The sequence below is a fragment of the Thunnus maccoyii genome, chromosome 14, assembly GCF_910596095.1.
Source record: "Thunnus maccoyii chromosome 14, fThuMac1.1, whole genome shotgun sequence".
In the NCBI taxonomy this organism is placed as follows: Eukaryota; Metazoa; Chordata; class Actinopteri; order Scombriformes; family Scombridae; genus Thunnus; species Thunnus maccoyii.
In genome coordinates this window covers 29,484,464-29,507,807 of record NC_056546.1, presented here as the reverse complement: position 1 = coordinate 29,507,807, position 23,344 = coordinate 29,484,464, and the positions used below count along the sequence as shown (strand labels likewise).

General features: G+C 39.8%; 1 protein-coding gene across 2 annotated transcripts in view; it reads right to left on the bottom strand.

Moving 5' to 3' along the window:
* gbf1 (golgi brefeldin A resistant guanine nucleotide exchange factor 1) overlaps positions 1–23,344 on the bottom strand; it is a 91,992-nt gene that overhangs the window by 23,678 nt on the left and 44,970 nt on the right. For both annotated transcript variants that reach the window (XM_042432582.1, XM_042432583.1), the window contains exons 4-12: positions 18,216–18,347; positions 10,876–10,994; positions 9,287–9,395; positions 8,653–8,713; positions 5,924–5,978; positions 2,353–2,488; positions 1,167–1,396; positions 857–1,025; positions 1–212 (exon numbers count right to left, since the gene is read on the bottom strand). In XM_042432582.1, coding sequence (XP_042288516.1) covers positions 1–212; positions 857–1,025; positions 1,167–1,396; positions 2,353–2,488; positions 5,924–5,978; positions 8,653–8,713; positions 9,287–9,395; positions 10,876–10,994; positions 18,216–18,347 — 1,223 coding nt within the window. The remainder of the gene's footprint in view (positions 213–856; positions 1,026–1,166; positions 1,397–2,352; positions 2,489–5,923; positions 5,979–8,652; positions 8,714–9,286; positions 9,396–10,875; positions 10,995–18,215; positions 18,348–23,344) is intronic.

Genomic DNA, 23,344 nt, shown 5'->3' with positions numbered 1-23,344 from the left:
CTGGAAGAGATGTCTGCAGAGCTCATCTTTGACCAGTCCTAGTAATGACTGGTAGTTAGAAATGTGTGCAGACTCCAGTGCTACAGTCAGTAGCTGCAGGCCCATGTGCATCATGGCGTCAGTATTGTGGCGGTCATGGGGGTTAGTCAGTGAGATCAGAAAGCGGAAAAGCTCCCTTAGACATGGAAGGCCATAGGGAATGAGAGATGCTCCTAAAGGGGAGGTAAGAGGATGATGAAAGATAAGGATTTTATTATGACAAGTAAAGAAAACGTTTTCAGTAAGTAAGGAAAACACAGCTATTGTACAATGCAGAGCTCCCAAAGTTAATGTGTATGCACTGTTTATTAAGCTCAATGCTTAAAAAGTTACTGTTTACTTGTAAAATATATATGAAGTAGGGCTGCAACTAATGATTATTTTCTCAATTAAACGATTATTTGTGTGGTCTGTAAAATGTAAGCAGATTGTAAAAATGAAAAATGTCCACAAGTTTCCAGTGGCCAGTTACTTTCCAAAATGTCTCGTTTTGTCCAACCAACAGTCCAAAACACAAAAATAATTGGTTTATTATAATAGACGAGGTGTTAAACCAGAATTTCACATTATTCACATTTTGGAAGATGGACTCAGTGCAAAACTGCTTTAACAATTATTTGATTATCAAAATTGTTGCCAATTAATTTCTGTCAATCTATTAACATTGTTGCAGCTCTAGCATGAAGAGTAACAAACCCTTTTGTGCTATTTTTTTATAGTGGCATAAAGCAATACATGAAAACAGAATTGAGGTCAAGGATTAACAGCACAAGTTACCACTACGGTTGAGTGGTTTAAACATCATCTGTATCCTTACCGTCTCTTTGTGTGGACTGTGTGAAACGGACTCCTCTGGGGTTGACATAGTCCATGTCGTGAACAGAGGTGCTGTCTGACTGTTCTGTGATGGAGTCTTTGTCCTCCAGAACCTCAGGTATGGACTCCACTGAGGCTGACTGAGCTGGTTCAACCTGTCTTCCCTCAGGCTGGATACAAATGGAAAGAGAGAACATAAATCATTGGTGATCGTGAAAGTTAACGTCATTTACTATTACAATTTACAATTTCATTTAGCAGAAAGTTAACATCATATATCAGTTTGACAGAAATCAGGCCTACAGTCCTACCTGTGCATCTGGAGAGCCAGACTCAGAACAGGTGAGGGTGGTAGCTGTGCTTGGCGTGGTTGCAGATGAGCTACACTGTTCCAGGTCAGAAAGGTCTTCCTTGGAGGTGGCCTTGGAACAGGTGTCCAGGCCGCTGTCTGTAGTTGTAGGGCTGGAGATGGACGAGCCAGCACTGTCTGAAGCTGGTAAGGTAGAGGTGGATGAGCCCTGCTCAATGAACGGGACACCACCTAACCAGAAAGAGATATAGTCAAACAATGGTATGATGTGATAATGATGGAATGATGCCGTCAGACAGCCACATGCACCTTCTCCATCATAATTAACAGCCATACTGTATGTAAGTTCTACCACAGATTCTTTAATCTGATGATCATATACAGACAGGTGACAAATTAAAGGAAAGACCGGTACAGGTCTGAATGCTTGACCCCTACAGTGAGGTTATGCTGTGGGGGGCATTTTGCTGGCATGGTAAATGGTAAATGGTAAATAGACTGTACTTGTATAGCGCCTTTCTAGTCTTCCAACCACTCAAAGCGCTTTTACACGACAAATCACATTTACACACCATATGGGTACAGGGGCTACCATGCAAGGTCCCATCAGAGGAAACTAAGCATTCACACACATTCATACACTGATGGCACACCATCAGGAGCAATTTAGGGTTAAGTATCTTGCCCAAGGACACATCAGCATGTGGACTGGAGGAGCTGGGAATCGAACCGCCGATCTTCCAATTAGTGGACGACTCGCTCTACCTCCTGAGCCACTGCCATTTGGCTCCACTTGTCCCCTTTGAGGGAAGTGTCACTGCAAAATGATGGGAGCGGTCTCTTCCAGGATGACAATGCCCCCATAGGGCACGATGGGGTCACTGAATTTGAGTATGAAAATGATGTGAATCATACGCTATGGCCTTTGCAGTCACCAGATCTCAACCCGATGTGTTAGACAGCGGTCTCCACCACCATCATCAAAACATCAAATGAGGGAATACCTTTTTGAAGAATGGTGTTCATTCCTCCAGTAGAGTTCAGAGACTTGTAGAATCAATGCCAAGGCGCATTGAAGCTGTTCTGGCAGCACATGGTGGCCCAGCACCTTACTGAGACACTTCATGTTGTTTTTTCCTTTAATTTGTTACCTGTCTCTATATCATGACAGTATGTGTGTGTCTTACCAGATAAGTTGTTGCTGAGGGTGGTTGGATCCATCTGACCAGAGGGACTTCGGACCATGTGGCGAGGTGGCCTTGGCGAGCGTTTCTGCTTCTTCCATTTAGATGACTCACTCATTCCTCCAGCACGCATCTTCAACTGGAGGAGACAGAGGTGATCAATGAGTGAGGCCTGTCTAAAGACACTGTACTGCTAGGCACCAACACAAGAAGAAGCTCACAGCACCAGCCAACCAGTCACTTTGCTTGGCATTGGTTGACTCTAAAGCTCACCTGTGGGATCCGCTTTGGTGGAATCCATTCTGTTTTTAAATTAATCAGCTGTGCAATTTCTTTCTTAGGGTTAGGGTTTTTTTGTTTATCTTAGAATGATCATTCATTACTGAATTAGGCCATGATCAGAAACGAAGTTTTATTACTGCCAGTAACAAAGTGTAAGCAAAGTGTGTGAGAGTGAAATCACACTTGTTGCATGCAGTACAACAATTTTTAAGTTACCTAAGTGTTGGTATAGCTGTGCTTAAACATGAAAGAGATGAGGATCCTATTCTGAAATGAAGGTTTATGTATCATATATTAACACTGTCAAGCTTGTGCAACATGCTTTGGTAATACTATACTTAATTATGGTCATGCAAATAAAGCTAATTTAAATATTTGAAATAAACATGCCCCTGTCATAATATTGAACTCAATAAACATAACTGATGGAAAAAAAGGCCCTGACTGAGGGAAAAAAGGCAAGGGTTGCTTAAGAGGCAGGCATTTTGGACTTTTAAATTGGGCACTCTAAGCCAGAGAGGGTTCAATCAGGAACTAGACTTGAAGCCATTTCTGGAGTGTCAACAAAAATTTGTCCACAAAAATCTGTGGTTTAGTTTTTGTTTTGTTTTTTTTTAAAAAATATGAATTTTAGTAAAATACTGCATGTAATACCATACATTGACTTCAAAGACATTTAATTATACTGTGTTTTACAAAATGAGATTCAAACCGTATTAAATTTGCTTGTGTTGAAAAACGATGATGCAACATTGTTGGATAACATAACATTGTTCATGATAAAATGTTATATTTTGTATTTTGAGGAGTTGGTTGTAAATTTCTGTATCCACTAAAAGTAAACTGTATTTTGGAAAATCTATTCTAAAAAGATGATGGTAATGTTTTTTTATACATACTACCTATCGTAATCTATCACTTGCATGACTGACTGATGGATTGTATATATGGAAACCAGAAACAACCTTAGACACCCTCCTGATGAAGGAGAGATAGCTGAATGAAGCATGTTGTAGTAGAGAAGAACTGTGCGACATTTTTTAATTTAGATGGAGTTGCATTAAAGCTCATACTGGTCTGCACCATACTGTGTGTGTGTTCCAGATGGACATAAAAAAACGACTCAAAAACCTGGTTTGGTTATAAGATTGACCCCAATTCTCTGAGAACTGAGTGAGGTATCTCACTATGGGAAAATACCGAGCGAGGTTGGAAAGAGAACATCTTATTTGATCATGGCCTAAAACAAACAGTTTCATCTGTGGATTAGAGAACTCCTTCCTAAGGCAATGTAAAGAAAAAAGAAACAGCACAGTCATGCACATAAATACTGTACACTATGAAGAATCATGTGTGTGTGCGTGTTTTTATTTATTCAAACCATTTCAGGATTCAGGCATCCTTTTAATAACAGTTTTGTGACCTTATCCGACTTTTTTTCTTTAAAAGAAAATGAGCTATCCTGCAACAGCTGATGAAGAATGTGGGTGGCATGATATACAGCAGCATGAGGGTGTAAACAAAAAAATGAAATAATTTTTAAAAATCCAATAATAATAAAAACATTATGCAAGCATTCACAAGCACAGACATGTCATAGTGAACTATGATGTGATAACAATCCAAATTCATCTACATCAGTTGCTTTGTTCACTATGCATGGCAATTTAAGTTCCTCTTTCTGCCTAACTGCTGAATAAAGAGGTGGGAGGTTAGTGAGGTCTTAAAAGGGACAGGGGAAAGGTTACTGGGAGACATCTCCAGTCTAAATACTTGAAGTCATCTTCCTTACCTGCACTCGTTTGTTTTTCCACAAGATATTGTAAGCCTCAGAAGAGAAGGGGAGCGGGCAGGTGCCCGTGATTAGTGATGGGTACATGTCAGCAGTGGGAGGAACACACAACACTCTCAGGCATATACATATTTGCATGATAGGAAGGGCAGGGTATCCAAACAGGGTACAGAGTTTGGAGGCACAAGACACAGCCACTATAGGCTCTAACCACAAGAGAATGAACAGCCAGTTAATGAGCAGGCAGTGTGAGTGGACGGGCAGGCAGACCATGCAAAAAAACAAGTGCTGGAAAAACTGTCTCCAGCTCAGTGTTAAGGTCACACATATATACTACATATATTACAGAAATATGAAAGCCATTCAACAAAACAGTAAAACAGGAGAAGTTTCAGTCAGGGTATATTCATACAGTATGTGGCTTGTTTTCTTTGCTACGAAACATTGTAGACATGTTCAAAGAAAGAGTTTCAGTTCAAAGTAATAAAATACAAGCTAATTCCAGCCTAGCCAGTTTGAGAATGTCTCATCCACTGCCTGGGGGACAGTCCCAGAATCTTCCAATTTACATACTGTGCTGCATTGGGCAGAGATTTTCTCACATTGCAACTATATTTCCTAAGCGATGTGTTACCATGAATTGCTTGTTAAATTATATCATAAAAAATGGGGAAGCTGTCGACTGTGACAATCGGCTTTTTCCCCAAGTGCGTTGACGAATATGAGTATACATCTCTGCTCTCTTTTCCTGAGGGAATCAAAACGGGCACATTTGGTTGTTTTGAGGTTGTCACTTGAAAACCAACAGTGTTTACTGGCAACCCAGTGCACCCCCATGCACTCCCACCAAGAAGCCATGCTAACCCTGCCTATGTCAGTGCACTATCCCAGTGGACCAGTGGCGTGGGCCAGTTAAGTACCCTCTCTAGGCCATTCTGACTTGTGTCTCTATGCTGCTCTGCACAAATAAGATCCTGAGAGTCCAGGATACAGGATGGGGTCTGTGGGAAGGAAAACAGGCAGACACACAAAGATGGGCAACTCAAAACAAAAACCAAATATTCCAAAAAGCAACACTGAACTGAAAGAGCAAAAATGAGATTAGAGAGCGCTGCACTGTTATGAACAGGTGACAGGACCAAGACAACCACAAATAAGGGTCTATAATGTTTATCCAGACTTTAAGTCCTTAATAATACTGTTTAATGAATCAAGGCCATTTTACCTATCATGTTGAGAAGTAAATAGAGTATTAAAAATGACAATAGACAGGAACAGTGTGGCTGATCTTGGTATTTAGGACATGTTCACATTTCTCATTCAGTTAAGTGATGCCATTATGTCATTAACTGTATTTCACGGCCACAGACAGAGCGTTCAGACAGAAACCTGAAAACAGCACAATGACAATGAGAAAAACCAAGACAGCAAAAAAAGAGGGAAAAGAGCACATTTACAGCGAGCAGATCCAATAATCATTCAACATCTCAGTCCTGTTACCTTCTTCATGTTGGCACCCACATAACTCTTGGCCTCCTCTTTGAACTGGGGTAGTCTGCAAGAAATAAATTTAAAAAAAACACACAATTTAGTCAAGTCTTCTGGAAAACAATCCTCTGACATACATCTATCCCAATGTTGCAGACAATCATCCAGGCATCATCCTTATAGGTACTGAAAACTTGCTTCTATATTGTTTCTTCCTTCATTTTCTCATCTTTATTTATTATCTTTAATTTGTTGGTTCAGATGCTAAGTTTTAACCACTGGGCACTGTCCACCACTGTCACAGAGCAAAAAAAAAAGTTCAAGCACGGTCCAAACATGAATATCTGAGATCTTATTCCATGTTAGAAGAGAAAAAAAAATGTGTGCAGCTGATAAACACTAGTGCAAGAGGTGGCGCAGCAGCTTTGTTGTTGGGGTTTTATGAAGCTCAGCTCAACAAGTTTCTGAAACTGGATTTGTTACTCTCACCTTGTACTATTACAACTGTAGCTTGGGGTGCATGTGTATTGCTAAACAGCTTGTTGGCACTGATAAATAACCTCAAACACCATGAATACAGTACAAACACGGTGAAATACAGAGCTTGTCTTGTCGTTAACTGGGCTGATCAACTTGTTCTGTGTAAATGAAGCTGGTCTAAGTGCTGAGGTGTAGCCTAAAGATGCTCCATCAGCAATTAGCACAAACCATCTCTTTATTTGGTTTCTTGTTGGTTTAAATGAGGACGTTGTTGTATTTTCATCCACCACACCACTGAGTGATCAGATCTCACTCCCTTCTTAATGCATTTTGGGTACATTTGTTCCTGAACACCTGCAACTAGATTAAATTAAAATGTTACAATTATACAGATGATGCAACAGTTTATAGTTTGAACAGATTGTTTTACCCAGTTCTTTCATTTATTTCTGATAAATGTTTTTCCTTGGGATAACATACTCATATTAAAGTATAGTATAATACAGAACTGTATTGTTGTGAGCAAGTCATTGGGGTTATCTTGCAGTCTAATATTTTTTTTTTTTAAAGTCTGTGTTACGATGTGTGGTTTTCAAATGTCTTCTTTTGTCTGACCAGAGCTCCAAAACCCATGATATTTAATTTACTGTCATGAGAGACCAAGCAAACCAAAAGGTTTTTACATTTGAGAAGATGGAACCGGTAGATTTTTTAAATTTTTGTTTAAAAATGTAGTGAAACATTTAACAGATTATGTATAGGATACCCCTACCTCTGCTGCTATTATGTGTGTACCACTAGGTTTCTGTGGACTTTTAGGCTTTGCTGGAAAATGAGATGTCACCACCAATCACACGCACACAAACAAAAAAAAAGGGAGAGACGGCAGCCCCTCTCCTGACATTAACACGTTCAGAGAGTGTTGTCTTGCGAGCACGATTATTGGATGATCTGTGGGTCCAACAGATTAACATGCCTAATACTTTCAGCAGGCAATCTAAGACTCTTTCTGAGGAGCTGAAAAGAGCTGCTGCTCATTATTCTCTGATGGGGGGTGGGGGCTGCAGCCCAGACCCACTCACATCTCTATTATCCAGGGTCTGTAGACAAGTGGGGGGCAGGGGGTTGAACATGATCAAAATGAGGTGTGTGTGTGTGTGTGTGTGTGTGTGTGTGCGTGTGTGTGAGAGAGAGCGAGCAGTATCAGAAGTATGTACTAAAACACCCACACTAAATTTATATCTTCTGTTTATGGACAGGGATGCTGCTGTTTACGACTGTGGCTGCCATGCTTTTCTATTTCCATGTTTGCACAGTAAAATCTGGTTAGAGGATCTGATAACAAGGTGCAATGCAAGAGTCCTGCCAATAAATAAAAACAGCCAGAGAATGCTTGGAGGGAGTGTCACCGAATGGCAACTTGTGACAAATCCTGCATCAAATAGTCTTGGTGGAGATTTGTGCGCTTTCAAAGAGGAGGTGAATCACACCATAACTTTTTTTGAGCTGTGTTTGTTCTCCAAGTTAGCTCCTTCACATTCAGATGAGCAGACAAGCTTTTTTGTAGCTGATTTTCCTGATTGCTCCTGTCTGGGATCGCTGGCAATGCTAATTCTGTATGTGTACCTGTGTGCATGTGTGTGTGTGTGTGTGTATTTATGGGGCTGGGAGCTTTGCTGTTGAAGCTGAGACCAGCTTCATCTATATGCAGATCATACAGTGTGTAGCTCAATTGGCTCATCCCCTTGTCTGTGACTGAATGTGACTGGCACTCTGATGCATCTGCACAGGGGGGGTTGTGTAGAGGGGGATGATGGGGAAAGAAGAGCTCTTATGTTAAATGCCATGCAAAGGAGAAATCATGTTATGGCATTAGTGAATCAGTGGCCCATTGACCTTGTGCACAGTGCAAAATGAAATTCATGAGCTTTAGGGGAATAATGAGGCCTGGGAGACAGATATATGCTGAAAACCTCAAATCTATAATCCAGAGGTGATGGGAGAGTGCAGCAGCAGTCGGGCCTTCTCTTCTTCTGTGGTGAAACAACTTCAGATTCGGGGTTTGGAACTACTCTGCTCTTGGACTTGGAAGCAGCACTCATACTTAAATTCTAGTGCTACAAAAAGTGTTTTTATTAACTAACAATACAGTCCCTAAAAGTATTATATTTGATTATATCAGTGTTATACTGAGTCCTAAACACTTGAGGTCTACCTTATCACTTCATTTATCTTCATTCATCACTGTCCCATTCATTTACCTGGAGAACAGTAGCTGCACCATATCAACCAGTGTATGTTCAGCTGATTTCCTGAGGAGCTCTGCACACACAAAAGAACAACAGACATTAGAACCAAACAGGATGTAATAGAGAAGTAAGATACAGTAGATAGAAGAATGAGAGTCAGAAAGACATTGAGTCAAGCTTCAGCAAGGAGTTTAAATGAAGGCCCCTTAAAATGAAGCAATACTTGTGATCTTTCATCACAGGTTCCAAAGGTTAAGCATTACCCGAGAGCTTTCCCTCTGAGGTTGTTTAATATGAATAATATAGGAGCAAAACTATTAAGTATTTTACAATAAAATGGACATGGTTATAGAAAAGTCTGAAAACATAACATCTTGTCACAGAACATATTTTTGATTGTATTCTTATTCCATTAGTCATCTCATGTCCTTCCAGATTTCTCTTGTGGCCCATTTGAAGGTCCTAACCCACAGGTTGGGTCCAAAAGCTGTGAGCATGCACATACAACCATAGGAGTTGCTTAAAGATTTTACAGCATTTGAGTTGTGATTATAACTAAAGTGACATCGTTTAAAATCAGTTTGAATCTTCCTAGAGATGACTATTATATCAGAAAAAGTACAAATGAGTATTTGATGTGACTAACCACTTAGGCGCATCTCGAAGCAGATACGGAAGCAGGACTGCATGATCTCACAAACAGACTCATTGGTCAGATGGGCTCCAACTGGTGTCAGCAGCAGAGTCCTCAGGACCTGAAACAGCACAATACCACTGTATTAAAGTTCACAGTCTCAACAATCAAGCTCATCTTACAAGTCTCCGAGATGACGAAAACAAAAATATTTAAATACTGGAATTGTCAAGTAAAGTCATACTAATACTCTGATGATATGTTGAAAAACACAGAGCTCCAGGGATTTTGTTAAAGATAAGATATTGTAATCAGAAATAATGCTGTTTGTGTGCATTTATTTGAACATGTGTTTACTGTTGTGCATAGGAAAAAGTGAGCTGGTACAGTTTGGTACTAGGTAGCACTAACAGACCTCATTAAATTAAAGAGTGCGTGTTACCTCTGGTGCATTATATGAGAGGATATATTTGATTTTCTTATGGCAAAACAGAGGTAGCACTGTGTTAAGTATGTTGACTTTAGATTTGGATTTTAATTTTATTTTGTCTTAATATTTGTTAAAAATATTGATGTTTAATAATGTTAAATGAAAGAATGGTGGTACCTGCCAGTTCAAATCTAATGGGATTTATTTACAGACTGGTTAGTGTAAGATGCTGGTCTGACTCGTTTTTACAGATATTTCAGAACAAAATGTTAAACAATATCACAATATGCATTATATTACCAAAAGGCAGAAAAATATGGAGATATTATGTTTTAGCCATCTCGTTCAGTAGTGGTGTAACGGATCATAGTTGATCCGTGATACGTATGGATCGCCCCCCCACGGTTCGACACGCATGTGAACCGCGGATTAATTGCAAAAATACAAAGTAAACAAACTGCTGTAAGTACAAGTCATGGACATACAGCGCGTCGCTAACTGGGATTTTGAAGAGCAACGACCAAACCAACATTTAACGGGTCCGAAGTGACATCTGTGGGTATGTTTACCTGCTGTTTAATGTGCTGCAGCTGAGCAGCTAATTGGCTATCCAGCTGCTAACTGACGTTAGCGGTGCACTTTTCCCCAGTGCATATTTGTTTGGCGGCTTGTTCAACAAACTAAGCTGCAGGACAAGACGTGTGTTCATGTTTGTAAGTTATCAAGTTTTGATGATGTGGACACAGGCTTTTGTTTCATTCACTACCATGTTTAAAAGAGGAAGGTATCAGGCCTCATATAGCAATTTAATTTACCAATTGAGCATATTTTAAGATTTTATTTGAACACTGGACGCCTTGAATGTTGTTTTCATTTAAGACCATGGGCAAAAGTTCCTGCTCTAAGTGTTTTACAGACTACCGGGAAAGCAAAGTTCTTACCACATGTTCATTTTTGAGGCTTCAGAAACTACATTCAATTACTATGAACTTGAAATTAGACTTCTGTCACACAGACTCAACAAAACTTAACAATAAGCTTCACATGAGAGTTGCTGTACTGTACTGGATTCACTTGTACGGGGATTGAGACCTACAACATGGACCTTATTTGTCATGTCTATCAGGTCAGAGCAAGATCATTGTAGTTACTGCTAGTAAACATATCGTACCTGTAGAATTTTCATAAGGACCACTTCATCACTGGCAGGGTCTGTTCCCACGAATCTGGCATGTGTGACTGCGTCTGCCATGTTCTCAATGGCCTCAGCTGCTGCTTCATGGTTGGCATCTGCAAATGGACAAGCAATACGACATGTTTCCAAAGGCTGACTCAACACAGACTCAGAAAATACAATCACTAAAACCAACATGATTTGTTTTTGAAGCCATGTTATCGCTGGAGTCATTTTTACAGTTGACATTATACATATGGAAAATCTGACAAATGATTTTGCACTCAAAGTCCAATCATTTCATGTTTATGATTACCATGCAGCTGAGTCACAGTGAATGTGGGATACATTCAGTAGCCACTTTAAGACCTGTAATGCAATCCAACACAACAGCTCAGCCATAAAGTCTACCTTTATAAAACTTATTATGTTCAGTTTTTCAACTGTTATGTTCATTCAACTGTATGTTTATTATTGATGTCATACTTACAATGTGGTGATGCACTGGACAGCATTACATTGACTGCTGTTTGGAATGTTTTTGTCCTCACAATTTACATACAGGGCAGAATATTATGAACACTCAATATAGTGCAATCCAATACAACACCACCACTAACTACTAATAACACCACTCTGACCTCCTCAACAAAAAATGAACATTAGGAGCTTCATATAGGTAGAATTTAGAGATGAAATGCTTTGTCGATTAGTCAGTTGATTGACAGTAAATGGACTGTACTTATATAGTGCCTTTCTAGTCTTCCGACCACTCAAAGCGCTTTTACACACATTCATACACTGAATGGGTACAGGGGCTACCATGCAAGGTCCCAACCTGCCCATCAGAGGAAATCTAACCATTCACACACATTCACACACTGACCCACTCTACCTCCTGAGTCACAGCCGCCCCGAGTGAAATTAGCGACCACTTTGGTAGTTGTTTTGTAATTTTTTAAGCAAAAATGGTATAAATTCACTGGTTCCAGCTTCCTAAATGTGACTATTTTCTTAGATGATAGACCTAATATCTTTGGGTTTTACAATAGGTCAAAAATAACACATTTGAAAGATGTCACCCAGATTAATCTATGACAATAATTGTTATTTGCAGCCCTATATCAATTTATGACACAGCTCAGGTGCCAAATAAAGCAGCCGCTGAGTGCACGTTGACATGTAAATGTTAAGTAAAGAGAACAAGTCTGACCCTTCTGCTTATAGCCTACACAGGAATTCATTATACACTATAAATACTCCATCCTACAGTCATTTTTCCATGAATGACTCGCAGAAAGCAGACTATATATATGTTCTATAGGAACATTACTCTACAGGCACTACTGTATGTTGACATGAGAGTAAAGAGAGCATATGTAGTAGCTGGTTAATATCTGCAGCTGCCATGTCTGCTACTTCAGAGAGGACACACAGCAGGGTGGCAGGACTGTGTTGGGGACTATTTCTTGAATCCCTGTAGCTTGGAAAACGTTTGAATGAAACAGGAAACCATATATTAGTAGGATACTCATTTCTACCATCCAATGTCAGTGAGGAGGGGTAGAGCTGTACTAGCTTTACCTGTCGTGCATGTGGTGGAAACCAACCCCCGAGTGTCTAAATTCAATTTCTGAACAGATTTTGCACTTAAGGCAGTTAAAACCATTGTGTGTCAGATATGACATCAAACAAATGAGAATGCATCACCATGCCAGTGATAATGTAAATCTAGGCTGAATGAGACATAATATTTAAGAAGTGGGGGGTAATGATTGTGTGGACTCAGCCAAGAACACAGCTCTAACAGCTCAGCACATAAACAAAACTACACAAATGTGGTGTGGTCCATCCACATTGTCCTTCAAACCCTGGGATCTAATGACCAGATGTGGCCTTTTGTTGGAGGAAGGCTGGGACAAATTGGCTGTCAGAGCAACAGGAGCCAGTGTTTTTGAAACCCGAGCGGCTGGCCAGCAATCTGCCTGGAGCCAGCCTGTTTTCCTTTCCCATCGCCTTTAGGAGCAGCAATTCATTAACTAATAAGCACAGGGGGAAAGAGAGGGGAGCGGAAGGACGGAGGGAGAGACAGAGAAAGGGAGGCGTAGATGAGGATTTTCCAAGTAGTGCAACAATGCCGCCTGTCAACATGAAGCTTCTGATATCTGGAAAGGATGGGTTGCTCAGGGTTTACGGTGAACCTCTCTGTTTGAGCATGTGATTACTAGTAGACATTAGACGAATGAGGTGACTTCTTAGGAACCTCCCCACTTAGTAAATGTTTAGGACACTTCAGTAATTGCCTGCTGTTATAAAGAACTGGAGGGCAGAGCATCAGGGAGAAGTTGGTTAATGGCTGAGAACCGGTCTGTGTGTGTGGCTGCTGAGGCCGAGCAATGCCGACATCCCTCCAGAGGCGAGGGCGACAACAAGCATGGAAGTTGTGCTGAAAACATCCAACGTCCAGACGCAGAAACTAGAGCCACAGGGGGATCCAGCAGAATGTCAGAAGTGATATAAAACACTAATCCTTCTCTTGGCACACAGTCTATACAAGCACTGTCCAAAGGAGGGGTGGGTGGGGGGCATTGTTAAAATAACACTGAGGAAAGGAGAGGCTCAGTGTGTGTGTGTGTGTGTGTGTGTGTGTGTGTGTGTGTGTGTGTGTGCGCCTGAGGGCATGTGGGCAAAGTCAATAGGGGGTTGAACCAGCTGCCACATAAAGCAGTTTAAGTATATCAAACTCCGGTCACAAAAATCAAAGACGTGGCGTGAGTGAGAGCAGGCAGAGAGGGCAGAGTGGCTGGTTTTAGGAGAGCAACACACAAAAAGCTCTCAGGCTGCACTCTGCATAAGAGCCAATACATCTTTAGAAACCAAACAAAGGGACTGCTGCTTTTTTCCATGCTCAGAGAAGAAAATGAGTTTGTTCACCTGTTCATCTTCTGAATAGCACAAGATCACCTTTCAGCCAGGCTGCTCTGCTGCCAACTTTAGCTACACAGTCAGAGTGTAGAACAGTCAATGCATGGAATGCATATATTTATAGGATTTTGTTTTCTTGATGGTAAGCGGTGGTGTTTTTGCACCTCAATGTTTTGGTTTTGGTTCCCCAAAACAAATCCAGGAAAAAGATGGCACTGAAGTTACAAAAAAGCATAAATACTCATCCTATGTCTTTTTGGTGAATTTTATTTTCAACTAATAACCAAATTAAAAGAAAATTTAAGTACAAATCTCTGAATATAAAACCACAATTAGAACTAGAACATGTATATATATATATATATATATATATATATATATATACACATATATATATATATAGTTTGTGTGGATGTTCTCACAGGTACAACTGTTTTCCTGTTGACTGCATGAGGTGTCCTGTAAATAGGAAGCCCACTACTGTCATATACTCTCTGGTGAAGACTTGACACTGAAGCACTTCAGCAGCTTTGTCCATTAGTTGAAAATAAAATCCACTAACATGATTAAGACATGAGGTGATTTTTTTGCTTTTTCTTAACCATCGGAGTGCAACCTTTTTCATGAACTGTAGTTCTTTTTTCCAATTAGTGTAGTAGTAGTGAACCTGTTTCCTCTCATGATCTGTGAATTTCTGATGTTTATTGTGATTTCTTTTTTCTTGGGTTCGAGATGGCGCTCTTTTCTTTGTTGAGCAACATTTAATAATGCTGCTCATGTTAATTATGCAGTTCTTCCTTTTATTACAACAGCCACTTTTTCTATGAATAACAATTTATTCAACCCTAAAATCATACGCAGGCTACAGCTGTACTCTAAGCTCATCCATTCTGGTAGTGGCTGCAGCTTAAGCCTCAGCTGAGCCTCGCTCTGAGCCCTATGAGGGCAAGTGACCATGAGGCCACTAGCAGCACAGTGAGGCCTTTGCTGACTGCTGGGCAACAGAAGAAACAGAGGAAGAGCAGAGGAGGAACAGGGGAGGAGAGATGAGCAGTGGGAAAAGAGAGGATAGAGAAGTGATTTGGGTGTCTGTCAGCACTGGGGCTTAGTTTAGTGCTCCCTCCATGCCAGTAGACCTCAGGCCACAGATTGAGAGGAATTACCTCACACTAAATGAAAAGGGTTAGCAAAGTAAGTGTGTGTGAGAGGTGATTTCCTTTCCCTTTCTCTTGGGCCCTAGACAAGCAAAATGGTGGTGGGGGACATGCTGGACGGACAAGGGGGGAAATGTTCTGGGTGACACACTGAAGGGGAGGATCATATTCAACACAACACCCAGGATAAAGAGGGGCTGTTTTATGACAGCAGATGAAGAGAGAGGGATAATAACTGAACTGACCCAGGGCATCAACACACTCTCCTTTGCTGAAAGCTTACAAGATATCAAACAATTTCATGTATAATTAAGCAAGTTAGCAATGTGTAAAGTATCATGTACAATTACAACATCATCTGTCTTACTTACAGGAATAACTCTAATGCATAGTATTTTGTTATTAACACAGCCATGAGAAGTGTTCATCAGTGACTTTGTTAAATTTTGTATTTCCTCCCAGCCAGGAGATGGCAGTGCTTGACAAGACCAGTGTTGTTGTACATTCTGCCCATTTACCGCTGATATGTGCCCGATTCTCTTGTTTCTAATGTGGTCGATTTTATTTACTCTAACTTCAGTGATGACTTTAGCTGAAAGGATATTTGATGAGAGTGTAATGCTGAATTTAATCAGTAAAGTCCTCAAATGCTCCTTCAGAGATGAGAAAATTGGTTAATCAAATGTTTTGATTAACTCTTATTATTATTGAAAGAAAAGTATATAACTGAGAACTATTAGCTTTTAACTAGAATTGCAGGGACTCATACAAACCTTGGTGTGTTTTTAAAAGTATCATATTTCTAATGTATGAATTATGTTTTTCCTTTAGTGGCCTGAACGGCTGTTACATTATTTAGTTGACTTGGCAGTATACAGTATATAACTGGGCACTAGCACTGTAAAGTCAATACATATACAGTAGGATAGGGTGTATGGATCTAGGTTTTTAGAGTTTTTATTACATTTGCATCATTTGCTTTGTGATTTATATGACTTTGCTGCTGGAACATTGCACTTTTTTCATTGCAAATGATTAATTATCAACCAAATATATCCATCAATCAATATATCTACTTTATCTATCTATCTACCTATTCTATCTATTTATTTATCCATCTACATATCTACGTGTAAATTAGGAAATTGAAAATATATATTTTACAGAATAGAATCTGTCAAACAAGAAAAATACCCAAATACAACTGTCAAGGACAAACTTTCAGACAGAATAATGCAGTACCCACTTTTAGCTGTACTGTATATATTTAACACATAAAAAATCTGTATGACATTCAACAAGAACAAAAATGTAGAATTCACTTAAATAAAACAGAAGCCAAAACATTAAATTAAGAAAAATCCCTTTTTAAAAAACATGGATATTTCGTATAATACAGATAACTTAAAATCATTTCTTGGTACAGCGAAACTCTCTGTGAAAATCTAATTCTTATACACAGTCACTCTACACTTTCATGAGAAAATATGTCTTAAGTCTCCTCCGGGAGATTTTAACACATTCTTCAGATCAAGTTACAATACTCTTTGAACACGCATTCAGTATCGCCAGCTCAAGCCACCCTGCCCCCACTACCAGAGAAAAAAATGGATGCATGGCAAAGTTAAACAAGAGAAGAGAAGAGGTGAGTGTGTTAACAGGCTGCTGGAGACTTTTCTCTGTTTGAGGAATAAAAGTCAAACTGAGATGCAGTAGGGTTAATAAAGTTGTCCAACCAGTCGTGTTTCCTCATCTTTATTGCGAGTGGAGAACGGGAGCCGTCACCTTAAGAGCGGCAGAGCTGCGTCGCCACAGCCATGCATCCCTTAGACCAGCGCTGATGAGATGCTGGTGGTGGTGCGATGGCGTCAGGATGGGGGTGGTGGGGATTAAGGGAGCTGGTGTCAGGTCTGGAGTGACAGACAGAAGCTCTGGGAGTTGGGGAGCGATTTGTGAGAGGATCTTTGCACAAATATTGCGTGAATGTGTGTGAGCCTAGGGGGAACAGTCCTTCTAACTTGTACTCTGGGTCTAGAATGCATTCTGCTGGTCTTCAGTTCAATTCAACACCTGAAAATCCTCAACCCTCATCTGTTCCAGAGAATGTAATTCTTAGACATGCATAACATTTGGTTTCAAAGAAAAGCTCAAAACCAAAATCACACCATATTGCCTGCATACTGCTGCTCACTTTAGTAAAAAGTAAAAAACTATCTAACGGACCCAGAAATACAAGATATGTTCCCGATAGCTTTTCAACAGTGTACTGGTCATGTATTCGTAGGCTGTTATTTAGTTTAGCAATAACTGCAGCTGTTTTGACAGCAATGTAACATTGACTCAACCCCTGCTATTTAGACTAACATCTGGTGATGCATGCTCATTTCACACTTAACAAAACAACTGGCAGACACTGGGCCATATTTCCATGATGAGACTAATAAGGACAGGCAGTCCTGACTGTACGCCAGCACAAGTCAGCTTCTGCATCAATGATGAGAAAAGGCCATTCCAGGCATTCCTGGACTGACCTGACAATTGGTTAAAACTTAGCTTCCCAGTGAAAAACTGACCTTTTGTAGTGACAGGATGATACTGAGGCTCCCAATCTCAACTTCAACAGGTTTACGGTGAAAATGTAAGAAAATATTTGGATTACAATATTAAATTCCCAAGGAGATAACTTGGACCACAGATTCCAGGGGTCAATGGTTAGCATTTCAACAATTGTGAATCCAGAATAGACTCCACTTATCAAATCAGAAAATTTCAAATCCCTTACTGAATTTAATTCACTTAGTTATAAATCATTAAAACTCGGTGGCTACAACCTGATGATGAGGAAATACCATTAGAATGAAATAAGTCCATGGACTTTGGTAAGACTAAAGTGGCCAAAGATTACCCTAGAAAGTTAAAAACAATAGATGTTCAGAAAATGCCTAAATGAAGTTGAGCTGTCCTAATTAGACCAAACACCAGTTATATTGCAGGATAAGAGGAATACACTTGACTGGGTTTAGATAAACTGCACATTTGAAGAATCTATGTTGACACTATAAACAGATGAGTTGAAGGTTAAAATATCTACCTATATTGTACAGTGGGGATGCCAACTCAATATTAAACTAAGATACATGAACACTTTTCACAGTCATTGAAAACAGGCAGGTGGATAAATATGTTTGCTCTTCCTCAACATCACTGGGTTTCTTACTTTTTTAAAGCATAAACATTAGCCATGTCAAGATATCTTACCTATAAGGCCATATGAAAGGAACTTGTTGACAGAGGTAAGGGCAAGGCCAGTGATGGGTCCTGTGGTGTCCTCAGAGCGGACCACTTCTAGAAAGGGCCTCAGGAAAACGTTGGGTTCGACATCTGACAGTTCTGAAAAGAAGGACAGAAAGACAGAGACACACAACTGTCAGGCATGTAACCACAGAACATGAGACCACTGACATTTGTCTGTAAGGTAACTTTAGACCTTTCAGTTTTCATTACCAATGTCTCAATCAAGATTTGTTTGGCCCCAATCCCGATCCATTTGAGTCCTTTAATATTTGGTCTGCTGATACAGAGTCTGATCTGATACATACTGTATGTTTATCTAAATGTTGACTAAATATATATCTGACACATTCAAATAACAGCTGTAGACTTATTTTTCATGTGCTACTTGGTCCTTAAATTATGATATGAAGCTGCAAGTTGATGTGGGAAGATTCAACTCTCATTCACCGTTGATGTTTTGTCATATTAACCACAGAGAGTCATGGTCAGAGTCCACAACAAATGAGAAGCTGATACCTGAATGTTTACACTGATATTTGCAAGTAGAAGTGAGCAAAGATTAAAGATTTGTTAACAGTCATTAACGCAGGTGAATCAGTGAATCTGTATTTTGTCATTTTGGGTGTCAGAGTTCAGAAACAATTGCACCGGTACGCCCACGTAATTTTTCATATGCACACACTCTAATTTTCGCTCTTCTAAGCAGCAAAATGCTGCACTGTTGGCTGTTGTAAAGGACGGATGTGGACAAAACACAGTGAAGAAAGGACTGGATTCCGATCGGGTTTGTATTAGCAGATACTGATCCCGTAAAATATGCTCGGATCAGCCCTGATACCGATCCACAGGATCAGCTCAGGACATCTCTAGTTCTCACATGTACTTACTGCATTTGCCAATAGATTAATATTAGTCTTGTTAAAATTTAGACATCAGGTTGTGACTGTCACCCACATCTTTTTAAACTGGATATTTTACATACTGAAGAAAAGGCTGTTTGTTACTTTCTGACCCAGTAACAAAGACAATTCTAAAAAAAAAATTAAAAAAAATAGTGACAAGTGATATATATGTAAAAGCTTTCAGAAGAAATATATAAAATATGATGACATGTACACATTGACCCTTAGACATTGCTGCACTCACAAACAAGCTAGAACAGAGTGGTCAACAGTGCTGTGTGGAGTTTAATATATTCCCTGCACTCTATATGACGGTCTGTGTAAACAGCACCAGTGCCCTGAGCGGGCCAGATCACTGAGGAATTAACATCACAGGGGGCAGGAACTTCTCTGCTGCACAAGAATGATGGAAGCATAGAGTGAAAAAAGAAAGGAGGAATATATGTGAGTTAAAGGAAACAGGATGAAAGACAGAGAGGGGAGGAGAGTTTAAAGGAATAGTTCAACATTTTGGGAAACACACTTATTTGCTTTATTTCTTTGCAATGAGAAGATTAATATCAATCTCATATCTGTGTGTTGAGTACACAGCTGGAGTCAGGATGAGGTTAACCTAGCGTAGCATAAAGACTGGAAGCAGGGGGAAACAGCTAGCCTGGCTCTGAGAAGCTACTTTTGTCTACTTCTGTCTGAAATCAAGGCTCCATCGATCCAAAAATGAATACATATTATTACACATTTTGAGAGGCATCACTGACACTCTAAACTGTATGCATGCAGTTGGAAAGCTTGACAGGCATACAGTAGCAACAGTAACTAAAGGGGCGCCAGGCTTAGCAAAGGGTCAAATGCTGTTAACTGGCAACAGTTGCAGCATTGGCTACACTGTAATAAAACCCCCATATACAGAGAAAACCTCCTCTCTGCCTGGAAGAATAAGTGGTTCAGTACAGAGACGCAGACCCTGCTCAAGACCACATTCACACACACCGTCACCTCAATGTCTACGAGTGAGTGAGTGACCTCAAATGTTACAACTCTTCCTACAGTGAGCGAGCAAACTCTAGCGGATGGAGCACAAAAAAATGTCCAGATACTACGAGCAATGTTGCAGCACAAGGAGATGAAATCTTTTTGGGGCACCGCTTGTGATTTCGCCCTCTGTAAATAAGTAAGTGTCTAAGTTATTTATTCATTGCTAATGTCATTTTCTTTAGTTTTAATCATTTCCCCAGCTAGAATGGTTAATTTTTGTGATCTGGACACTGTGATATTTTAAATATGCTTATAATTATATAGGCTGTAATAAAGAGTCATATTGATTAACTGTCAGTTACTGTCAGAATAAGTGAGTTATCTCACAATCCAGCTAGCACTTTGCTAATAGTCAGGTTTAAATTCACAGATTTAAATTTAAAACATGATAAAACTTAAAGTTTAACTTAAAGTTAATTTAGTTTAGTTTAAAAACTTTTGGGGGGTTTGAAAACCCAATCCTGCTTTGTGAAACACCCCTCTGCACTTCTCTTGACAGGCACAAACTGCCCTTTGGTAGTGGGGGCATAGACCATGGACACATTTGGATTACATATATATCTAAGCAAATTTGATACAATATGGACTGGATACAGTGTGAGCGCTTTGACATCTGTCTCCAGTAGTGGGCAGTATTGTCTGTCCCCTAACCCCACTATGTGTCTGGGGACAGATACTACCATTTGGTAGGGACTTGGTGCCTGGGAAATAATAATGACAGTTTGGATAACACTCTTGGTTTAGGAATATGAAAAGACCAATTTAACACTTGTAGATCACACCTGGAGTTACAGCATTTCTGGATTAAGAATTTTCTGGATTATTCAACAATATTCAGGGAGTCTACTGAGCCTGAGCAATGACTTGCTGTTGGCTCTGAGGTAATAAAAACAAGACACTTCTCACTTCTCAAAAGCAATGTATTAAGCACTTAAACCATCTGGCAAATGCAATATCTTTTTTTTAGGTTACCAACTGGTCAACACTCAAGTAGCTGCCATTTCTTTAACAGCCAGTAACATATAAACATAGTGCCCTCTTTTTGAGAACACAGAAAGACACAGTATAATCATCTTGTAATACTTCTTGAAACATCAGTAAAATGTAAACAAATACTTTCCATCCTCCAAAATAACCTAATGTTTAACAATAATATTACAATGAAAGAAATAAAAAGACAAAAAAGAACAATTGAACAGGAATTTCCATTTTGGGTTACTCAGGGTTACTTGGCCAAGAATAGGTGGCTGGATGGTGGTGAGGGTAGGATGGTTGCTGGTTGCTGGGGCCACATCAATGTGAGGACGCAGTAGAGAGCGCCATCTGTTGTCCCTCCCAGTTTACAATTAGGGTTAACAGCTGTGTTTTAAGCTGCCCTTTATTAGTTACAATCTTTTGAGCTCAGGCGCCAAGCTCATCAAAAAGCTTTCATCTTCGTCATCTTTTGGTATTGGACTCCTAAAGATGGCATGTAGCCCACTTGTTGGATTAATGGCTGGTGTATATGTACATCTCTTCCTGCTCAAAATGAAGTAGTCAGAGGAAGTGATGCTTCTATCTGAGTTTTGACGTCCAGTTGAAATCTGCCTGGAGACTTGCTGGAGCTCCAGCAGGACATGAGTGGAAGCTAGTTGGGGTTCCAGCGCATCACAGCCATTCTCTGGGGGTTCAGTTTCAGACACTATATCTGTGTCAAGGGACTGCAGTGGGTGGTTCATGCTCTGTTTTGGCTCACTTAAATTACCCCTGGAACTGAAAAAAGAAGAAAAAAAGGAAAAAGAACATTGACAAAAAGTAGAACAACAAATTAAATATATTACTATCCTTCATAAGATTTGCCTCATGGGTTATAACAGTAGATATAGAAGTAAAAATATAACATTGTCAACACTTGTTATAAGAGCTGTTTATACTCTAATTCTGTTGAAAAGACATTATTACTGTAAATGGGGTGACACACATTTTTTTTACTTTGTGTAAAAAAACAAATATTTTCATTTTTGTTCTGTGTTTCTGAGTGGTTCTGAGTAATTAATGGACAACTCCATCTGCATTTTTTTCTAGGTTGTTCAAATGGAAACACCTACTTTTTCTGTTAGGAAAAAGCAGTGACATGGGTTGGACCGCTGATGCAGCAGCAACAGTGAGTGCTCAGTCTGTCTATGTGGCTACTGGCTAGGCAGGGTAGGGGGGTTATACCAGTTTATATGTAGCAACGTCATCATTCAGAAACGTATGTCAGGTCATACTGAGTTTGAAATTAGGACCCAACAGTTATTAACTGTTCAGAGACAATAGTTTTGTTTCAGAAATGTCGATGTAGCTTATTTATTCAGCCAACACTGCTATTTTTCAGTCAACTACAATACCTGAGAAAGCCTGGCACTTTAGTATTGTTCTGCAAACAAGCAGCTAACATTAGCTAACATTTGCTAGAGTAAGTTACCTTTTGTCAGCCTTGTTTTTATATAGTTGGAGGACAGTTTACTTACTTGTAACTCCCAACAGGTCCCCGATTTCCTTCCAAAACTCGTCTTTTTAGATGATAACCCTATAAAAAGGGTACAAGATGTGCCGTTTCTCAACATATAAATTAGTCTCTCTTCATCAGTGATAACTGACCGGAGTGGAAATGGAAGGATGTCAGCGTTGATTTTGACCAATGAAAGTAGGTTGGAGATGCAGCAAATGCGTGAAACCTCGCAAAAACAGAGCCAGAGCAAGCAGTTTTTCAAACAAGCAACACAATTCATAGCTTACTTTTTTAAAGGTCGCATATTAACACTTTTTTAGTGTTTTATTTGAAGTCTTGATAACCATAGGAGATATTTTTGTGGTTTTAAGTACCAAAAAACATCTCAATATGGTTTTCTTAAGCTTCTCTCTAGAGCTCTACCAAGAACAGGCTGTCTTGTGTCTGCTCAATGCCCCTGTCTTCTGATTGGCTTACTGTTTTCTGAGTGACGCAAGCCCAGGCCAACTACAGGTAACAGCCTGTAGCCTAGCCTGTAGCTAGGTAAAACCAGGGCTCTGGATAAAACTCATCAGTAAATTGTTATGGCCACCGCAGAAGGTGTTATCCAACCTTTGGAAGGCTGTGCAATGACAAATTTGCTTCCTGACATCCAACAAGTGTGCAGTGTTTTCTCCGTGACT